General features: G+C 39.8%; 1 protein-coding gene across 2 annotated transcripts in view; it reads left to right on the top strand.

Moving 5' to 3' along the window:
• NT5DC1 (5'-nucleotidase domain containing 1) overlaps window positions 1-5,438 on the top strand; it is a 150,351-nt gene extending 144,913 nt beyond the window's left edge. Inside the window, exon 12 of one of the 2 annotated variants that reach the window (XM_075747942.1) lies at window positions 1,012-5,172. In XM_075747942.1, coding sequence (XP_075604057.1) covers window positions 1,012-1,160 — 149 coding nt within the window. In that variant the 3' untranslated portion in view covers window positions 1,161-5,172. Of the gene's footprint in view, window positions 1-1,011; window positions 5,173-5,194 lie in introns of those variants that run through there. The other variant, XM_075747943.1, reaches the window with a different exon arrangement.
• Window positions 5,439-9,022: the final 3,584 nt, after the last annotated feature.

The following is a 9,022-nucleotide window of genomic DNA, read 5'->3' on the forward strand; positions in this document are numbered from 1 at the left end:
CCAATACACCCGTGTTGGCAAAAGCTCTTGCGTCAGTGCAATTAAAGCGGTAAACCTGCACTTTCATCGAGGCTAGTTTTAGCCTTTGTTCCTTTATTCCCAGATGCCCAGGAATAAACTGCACTGGCTCATATCACCAGCTACACCCAAACTCATAAGTTTTAGCAACTTCCTTCTAAAGAGAGCATACCTTTACTGAAGAGTCCCTCCTTCCCCATACGGCACTGCACAGATACCCTCCCTCCTCCTCCTCCTCCTCCTCCTCTCTAACTTTTGAGTTGCAGAGCGTGCAGACAGCAGCAATGACTTTCATGTAACTGCGAGAACGTTTTCCTCGTGCTGACTTCACTATTTTGGGAGCTTTGTTTTAGTACAGCAAACATCTGACCTCCTGTTTAGGAAAATCAGCCTAAGAAGTTTTGCTAAAAATAACTGCTATCAGATAAATCTATTTGTGACCTTGGGGTTTTTTCTTTTTGCCACTAGTACGCTCCCTCACATTCTGAGCTTTTTCTGCAAGTGCTGCTTTGACTGTTATGAAATAGAAATGCATCAGGAGATAAAAACATTTAGTATTTATAAAAAGCCAAGACCTGTTAGAGTTTGCCTGCAGATTGGCAAGTCAGGTCACTCGGCAGTGCAGCCAAACTGGTGAGCTCCCCTGCAGCAGTTGTGCTTACTCCACTGTTAAGAAATTATTATTAGAAATTGTTACCATTAAGAAATTTATATTTTCCTTTTTCTTCAACAGCAGTTTTGAAATATAAGGAAAGATTTATAGCAAAGCTTCTAAGCCAGTGTAAATTACTAGAATTCCTGTAAAAGCAGAACAATTAATACTGGCTGACGATCTGCCCCTATAGTTATACTACCTGGGTGCTGAGCCGTAAGATAGAGCTCTGTCTGTGTTTTCTGAGATTAGCCACAATTAAGCAGTTTAAAGATTTTTCAAGTTAAAACTTGGGTATCAGTAATGAGGTTTTACTTTTCCTCCCGGTGCCTTTTCCTTAGTGATAATCAGGAGGATATATTTGGATTCACTTAAGAAGACAACCCTGCTGCTTGCTAGGAGGTTTCTGCAGCGTCTGGTTCCAGCCCTGCTGCCTGGCTGGGAGCAGACCTCAGAGAGGGGAGGGGAGTTGAGTTGTGCTTTTCCATAAGGCTTCACACTCATCACGGGGATGCTGCTGTTGTGTCATGATTAAAAAATGTTGGCTTCGCTTTTGTTGGTCAATACTGCAAAATGATTCGTGACATTTCTGCTGTGTATTTTGGGAGAAATCTGTTTCAGTCTTGGACTGTGCTTTTAATTGGGGAAAAAAAAAAAAGAAAAAAAAAAAGCCTTCCATCTAGAGCTTAGTTAAGATTATATTTGTTTAATGTATTGGTTTGTTCAAGGAAATATCAAAAAAGGATTAGATGTGAGTATTAAGTTTATCAAGCAGGCCTGTGTCTGGATTAGATTATAATTGTCTTCCATTCAGTTACTCAAATATTTTCCTGATCACTCATCGAGAATATTACATTTTCCCTTCTTCTTGTGGTTTCCTTTTGCTTCCTTGTGGCTGGAACTCCAATTTTTCTCCTGATAAAAGCTTGTAGCTTTCATTTAGTTTGCTTACACTAACTGAACAGCACACAGAGCTGAGAAGTTGTCAGCTTAATAACTATGAAATAAATCCATCCACAACACCCAAATACATTCAAGGATATGGGTATACGTAAGCATCAGAGCAAAATTTGTAATTAATGCCACTTAATACCTGGATTTGGGTAACTGGAACACAGGAACTGACAGTGGTTACTGTTCAAACATCATCATTGCCATTTTATTTACACCAGGGCTGCTGGAGTCCAGCAAGTGAGGTAGGGCAGGGCAGGAGTCCTGCTTCTGAGCTCAGGCTAAGGCATATAACCCCTGAGGACTGCCTAAGCCATTGGGAAACGCTAGTAACGCTGAATGGTCACTGCAAAGGAAACTGGTTTTCATCAGTCACCTGCACTCAGGCTCTGGAGTGGGAGCAAAGAAAGGAACGGGACAGAAATTCAGGGGGATGCATCTCATAACTGACATTTCTGTAGATTTAGAAAGGGTCATAGACCTTGAGACCCTCCATGTCTGATTTCTAGGAGTCTTTGACTTTAAAAATGAATGTCCTATTGGTCTTGGTAACAAAATGAGTCGGGGTGGAATTACCTAAGTATGATAGAAAAATTCTGAGATTGTGGTCCTCAAGCAATTAGATAGAGCCAGCTAGTTCATTTTTCCAGCTTCGAGCTCTTTCATTTGCTCAGGGTTTTGGTTTTGGTTTTTTAGGATAGTGGCAATATTGGATGAGTTTGGTGCTGAATTCATTGTCCGTATAGGTTAGGACTGATTAAAGCCTGGCTGTCACATTAGATCTCAGCGAGGACTGGGTATCTGCCCCTGCCTAATTTATGACTCTCCATCAGTGTTCGGTGAGAAGTGGGTGCCAAGGTGCAAAGGTCTGCCACTACAGCAGCAGTGTGAGCATGCGCAGTAGCAGAACCTGGAGAGATTTACTGGCAAAAACACTAGGAAAACTGACAACTTGGAAATAAGCAACTATTTTTTTCCTGACACTGGCTTTATTATCAAATGCTGTATCTTATTTTTTGCATGCTTTTGCATCAAGCTGTGGCCTGTGCAAGCATTTCAGTTTAGCGAAATGGAGCTGCTTATTTCCTCTCTATGTCATCAGTGATAATACGGAACAAGACCAGATAGGAAATGAACTGCTGCTGTGTCCAGGAGGCAGACTCCAGACCTGTATCATTCTTCTTTGTTGATGAGCCAATATTGCTGGACCTGGTGATACCATTGCCATTTACATAAAAAGAAGTTGGATTGAGCTTTGGTGTACAATTCATATGATACCTTTGCAATCCAGGACAAAATCTGGTTTATTTTAAGGTGCAAAGTTTTCAGAGAACTTAAATGAACTTAGTTTAAATGAACAGTCTTCATCATATTTTCTGGATTTTCATTTTTTTTCATAAATTTTGCATTCCCCCAATAAAAAAATCTTCATTTCTCTTTCCCCGTATACTTGCCTTTCTTCCTCACTGTGTGTTTATTCATAGCCACTAAGATTCCAAGTATGCCTTTCTGAATCAGTCCAGAGCTTTCTCATAAATACATCACACAAATAAAGCAATAATATAAAATGTTGCATATTCCAGGCAAAGCAGATGCAGGAAATGAAATCATTGATGAAAAAAAAAAAACAAACCCTGGATATAGAGGAAGATTTTTACTCTGTTTGTGATACATAAAATCTGCTTAATGGGTGAAGAATAGTATCTGCTTCATGCAACTGTCAGGGATGCCTTGGGCAACGTTTTTACATATGGATACCTTCTGATCATCTTCCAAAGTCAGTTTGCTCAGACAAAAACAATACATAAATGGATAGATCGGGGTTCGAAGATGTAAAAAAGTGATCATTCTCCTTTGTAGTCTTGTGCATTGTATATAGAATGGGTTTGGTGTTTAAGCTGATTGTGTAAAGCTAGTTCACCAGAAAATATCAACAAAATTACCATTTTGATCCAACTGGTTCTTTTCTTCAGCATAAGCAACCCTGCAGTAAATCTGCCCCATTTGTGCTGCTCTTTGGTTAAACTACTCTTGGGACCCTCCAGACTGGTAGACTAAAAAGCTGGTGAAAGCTTTTATATAAAAGGATCTATGGCATTTAATTTTTATAGCTCATATTCAGAAATATTTGTTTTCTTTTTTATTATTATTTGTTATTTTGGAAATCTTTGTTTTATACAGAGCTATCATAAATAGACTCAGCAGCCAGTAAATCCATTGGGCCCTCTGCAGACGGGAAAAACATCTGCCTCGTTTGCCGTGCTCAGAACGGGCTCCAGAGTCCTCTGACTCAGGCCAAATGAGAAAATGTACTTCTTTGACAAGCTGAAGTAACCCACTTCATGAAGCGTAATTCACTTCCCATCAAGTCTCCCCCCTCTTCCTACTGTATTGCAGCCTCTCTCTGATTTTTCAGCTGGATCTAGATACTAATTCACTTGCTTTAGTTATGTTTAATACGGTTTTAAAGCTGCGGACGTGGATGCTGTCCTGGTGCCTGCCTGTGAATTGCTTGTGAGAGAGACCTGAACTTCCTGTTGTTTGTGCCAAAACTGCTACGATTGTGTTTTTCTGTTTCACAAAAGCTGCTGAGCAGAAAAAAAAAAAAAAATTGTAGCATATAGTGACAGGATATCATCACTCCAAATTTACTCCAAATTAAAAAAAAAAAAAAAGTTGTCATTAATAACTTACTGTTCAGATGAGCTGAGTAATAGTTTTTATGTTTTGCTTTGGTTCTAAACAGACAACTTGGGAAGGAGCTAACCCTTTTTTGTTGGTTTGGTTTTTTTTCATGTATTGGAAGGGTAATTGTTTCTTGAATGAAGTTTTATTTGTGTGGGTTTGTTTAATTTGGTTTCTTGAACTTTGAATATGAGGTGAGCATGGGAAGTATCGGTTTTCTGGCTGTGAGGGTGGGCAGGTCACTGCTGGCAGTAAAGACTTTTTTTTAAAACGCTACAGAAAAGAAAGCTTTGACTGTTCAGAACTATTTTAATGCATTCAGTGTTCTTTACAGACTGGAAGTGATGAGTACGCCAAGTTACAAGTGCAGATTTCTAAGAATGCTTGGTACAAAATGATGTTAACACTGGACTGCAAGGTCTAAAAGCAGGTGCCTTTGGGGAATCTTGCTATAATAGCCATTAAAAAAAAAAAAGGAAACTAACTTCTCTGTTTTAAGCATAGTCCTTTTGAGTAGATTGCTGACATAAAAGAGAAAGGTGATAAATTGAAGAATGAACTTGAAAGTGTTCTAGTGGGAAAATTCCATCTAGGCTCAATGAAGATCTTTGTTTAGTTTTTAAGCATTAGTTAAATCATTTTCTATGACTAGCGTAATTCCAGCAATCAAAGAACGGAATATACTTTACTGCAGTTGAGTAAACTCTGTAAGTCAATCCCTTGTACAGCTGAAGATGTCAAATAAATATGTAATCATGCAATCTGAGTTCTAATGCTGGTGAGCAAACAGCTTAAGGGCTTAAGAAGTACTGCTGTTCACCACAGGCTTATGTTTTATGTGATATGGGCTGTGTTGCTAATCAGATATGGTATGTTTCTGTCTTTCAGATTTACCACTGGATTATAGATTTACACGATTTTCCTCAAATAGCTCAGCAACTGCCGGGTACTACCCAAGCCCTCCAAGAGCACTGCTGCCAAATGAGGAGTCAGTGACTATGCAATAGGTTGTTGGCTTTTTCCTTGAATAACCCTGTGGCCCTTTCTTAAACTGCTATCAAATGCTAATTGGTGAAAATGCTGTGTGATGCTTCATAAAATAGAATGACAGATTAAAGCAGACTCCTGTGTAGACTTGTGTTTCACTTGTTGCTCTGGTCCAGCCAGAACAGGTGAGCAATGCACCCCTCTCTCTAAATCTTCTGACCACCGCTGCCTTTTGCAAAGTGCTATTGGCTTTTTCCATGTACTGCCCAAAACCTTCAAGTGAAATGTGCTAGTAATAACTCATCCCAAGTTACATTCTACATTTTCAAGGACATTTTCACTACTATCCCTATTTAAGGTGATGCTGTTGCTACCGGAAGCCCCAGGAAAGACATGAACCAGACCCTCAGCCATATTTCATTAACAGCTACCTGGGACAGCCCACATTATCACCATAGATCAGTGTTTTGCAGGCTCTGAGGAATTTATTCTCTCACTGTAACTATTCTTGCTGACACAGAAAGACTGAGGCCCAAGAGAAAGATGCATCATAGCCCAAAAGAGACTTGAATGGGATCTAGGCAGCTAAATGCAGACTGACAGTCCTGAAAGCCTTTGTCACACGCTTCATATTCCTGAAAGTGCCTAACTACTGTTCAGCAGTAAGGTTCCCCACATGCCTTTTCCTCCTTTAGTCGCCAGTACCTCAAGAGTCAGAGCTCTTCTGCAGAAGCGGGGAAACCTGTGTGCAGTTCCCTTCTCAGCTTGAGTGGATTCAAACCCACATTCTACACCTTCCTGGGAAATTCTTCCAAAAGGAGGAAGGATATAGTGTATGGAGCCATCTCTGCTAAGTACAGCCTCAGCCCAGAAAAGAGGCAAGACTGGAGACATGAACTGAATATGTGCTTTCTTATCAGCTAATTAAAGCAAACGGGCATCCTCTTCTCTGTGCATGCAGTTCCAAAGACCAGATTCTCCAGCGCTTTGGACAGGGAGCCTTCAGTAACTAACGCAGGGTAACAGATGCAAAAATATGTCAAAGAAAGATACTTGTTTAGTCAGCAGTTTTGTCTAGGCACACTAGCATGGTAGAATTTTGGATACATTTCCCTCAAAGTTTAAAGACATTTTATTGTCTTGCTTTCAAGAAAGGCCCACAATAATAATTTATGTCCTGAGATCTAGACAATTATCAGAATGGATTTAACTTGTGTTAACATTTAACTTACGTCACAACAGTACGCTTGATTTTTACAGCTTCGCCAGCTAAAATATTTTGTGTCAGAATCAGACGCAAACACCATTCCACCTCATCTCAGAGATATCAGTCTTTGTTTCCATACTTTTTTCCTACCCATATTTCATTTACATAGGGATGTTATTTTTACATTCTTGTGGTTCAGTATACTTACTTTCCCATTTAACATTAAGCATTGATTTTTTGAAAGGAAAACATAAATCAAATGAAGAAAAAAATGAGAAAAATTTTCCTTAAAACCAGGTGGGTGAGGAAGGAAAATGAAAGTGCCATTCCCCTCCTCATCAACTTTAGGCTGAAAATATTTGACTTGGGAAGGTAAAAATCAGTAAAACTTGAGTTTATTTTGAAATTTTTAAATTAGCATCAATGTCTTGGGCAACAAATCTGTCTCATGATAAGGATATGATTTGTATTAAGCAGAGAGATATCCAGATTAAGATCACAGATCCCTGATTACAGCATCATTTGAAATTCTAACCTGAATCAAGTAATCCTCTGCAAATAATTTCTAACTAGGTTGTGGTCCAAACCAATATTGTGTACCCTCACACTTTTGTTGTTCTGAATTTGGAACTGATTCTCGTAGGTTGGGGATTTTTTTTCTTGTTTTTTAAACAGAATTAATTAAAATTGAATTGTTAATGAAAGATAGAGTGAAAATTGTCTAAAAGTAAGTCCTGGTGTCTCAGTGGAGAAGCAGTATTTTTTTAATGGAAAGGTGACAGATTCTAAGGACAGCCTGAACACAAAGCTCACCAGAACAAATACATAAACAGACTTGCTCAACTGGGAGGTGACAGTACCTGGTTTTGATGAAGGCTGTCACCAGCCATTTGCACTTGCTGCTGGAAGGACCAAGAAAGAAGGGGCTACTGTAAGCACAACTCCAGGTGCCACCATGTGCTGCAGGAAGACTTAGGAGAAGTAACAGAAATGTTTGGCCAAAAACCAGAGTTCCTGTGAAATCAGGCCTTAATCACTCTTACTAAAGACTCCTTATTCAAGAATCTCTGCAAGTTATACAGGTCTTATTACACAGCAGAGGTTGGCAGTGAAGGAACTTTAGGAGGGCAACCGGTGGCAATGGGAGAGCTGTTGGAAATGGAGGTGGTGTGGAGACCAGGGAGAAGAAATGCACATGGCAGAAAATTGGTAGAGAGCTGGCCATATTTAACATGACACTCTAAAGACCCCATCTTTGCTTCTTCCTTCTTTTCTTTTTTTTTTTTTTAAACCCCTGGAAATCTCTGAAATGTCTTGGATTCTGTTGTGAGAGACATTGACAGAAAGATCACTGAAGTGCCTGCAACACTATCTTGAGTATAGACAGGGAGACATAAAGTTGTAAAGATTCATTAGAATCACCGTGTCTGGTTATATAGCCTTGAAAGCCACAGTTTTGCTTAAAACTAGAGATGAATAACAAGTCTCCTTTGGTGTCTGTTTTTGGTATAAAGCACATGTGTCTGAATTTTAAAATAAAGAGAATTTATTTCTGAAAAAAATATAAGTTCTCGGAATTTACTTTATAGCTGAGCAGCAAAAACTAAAAAGGGACACAAGGTCATCACGAAGCACTGCAAGGAGAGTTTCGTGCAACAGCCTCAAACAAAGCAAAGCTTGACCCACTCAGAATAAAAGATACATAAATCAAAAAAACCCCACCCTAGTATAAATTAACACCTTTAATAAATTAATACCTATGGGGAAGTCAACTTTGATGCAAAGCAGAGCTCACTGCACATGTTTCCTGAACAGGGCTTGTTCCTGGAAACTAAAGGCTTCTTAATGCCCAGTGAGTAAAAGTTAAATAAACAAATGCAGATAGCTTATCCGTGGTAGATACGGGGCACTGCAGGACACAGGCCTTTCTGAGGCTGGTGCTTCCCCAGGCTGATGGAACTCTCCAGCTCGTCCCAGATGTGCGATAGTGCAGCAGTGCTGGAGCGATTCCTAAGGGAATTCACAGGAAAATTTGCCTGATGATAGGCACCAGGATCCAGCACTCCCAACACTGGTTTAAATTTGTGTAAGTAGCAACCAGCCATTGCCCAGCCTGGCATGACAGCCTACCTAGGGAAAAAACATCTATAAAATGGGAACATGGTAACACAAAAAGGGAGGTTCATATACAGATGTGCAACAGGCAGATCTTTTGGGATGCAGAAGGGCTCTGGGGCTCCAGGTGAGGTGGCTGGACCACCTCCAGTGTCTTAGGGCTTGAGACACTGTGTAACCACTGATCTCACAATCTTTTTGACAGACACTGTAGAAATTGAAGAAATGTAAAACACCTCACTGACAAGTTGGCGATTACTTATCAGTTGCTGTATTGTAAAATAGGATGCAGAAAGTCATCTACAACATGCAATACACACCACTGATCTTTGTTTGAGGGAAAATAAATATAAACTCTGGCCCAGCTCCAAGTCGTTGGCCCTAGGACACTCTGGATCGGATCTGGC

The sequence above is a fragment of the Balearica regulorum genome, chromosome 3 (assembly GCF_011004875.1).
Source record: "Balearica regulorum gibbericeps isolate bBalReg1 chromosome 3, bBalReg1.pri, whole genome shotgun sequence".
Lineage (NCBI taxonomy): Eukaryota > Metazoa > Chordata > Aves > Gruiformes > Gruidae > Balearica > Balearica regulorum.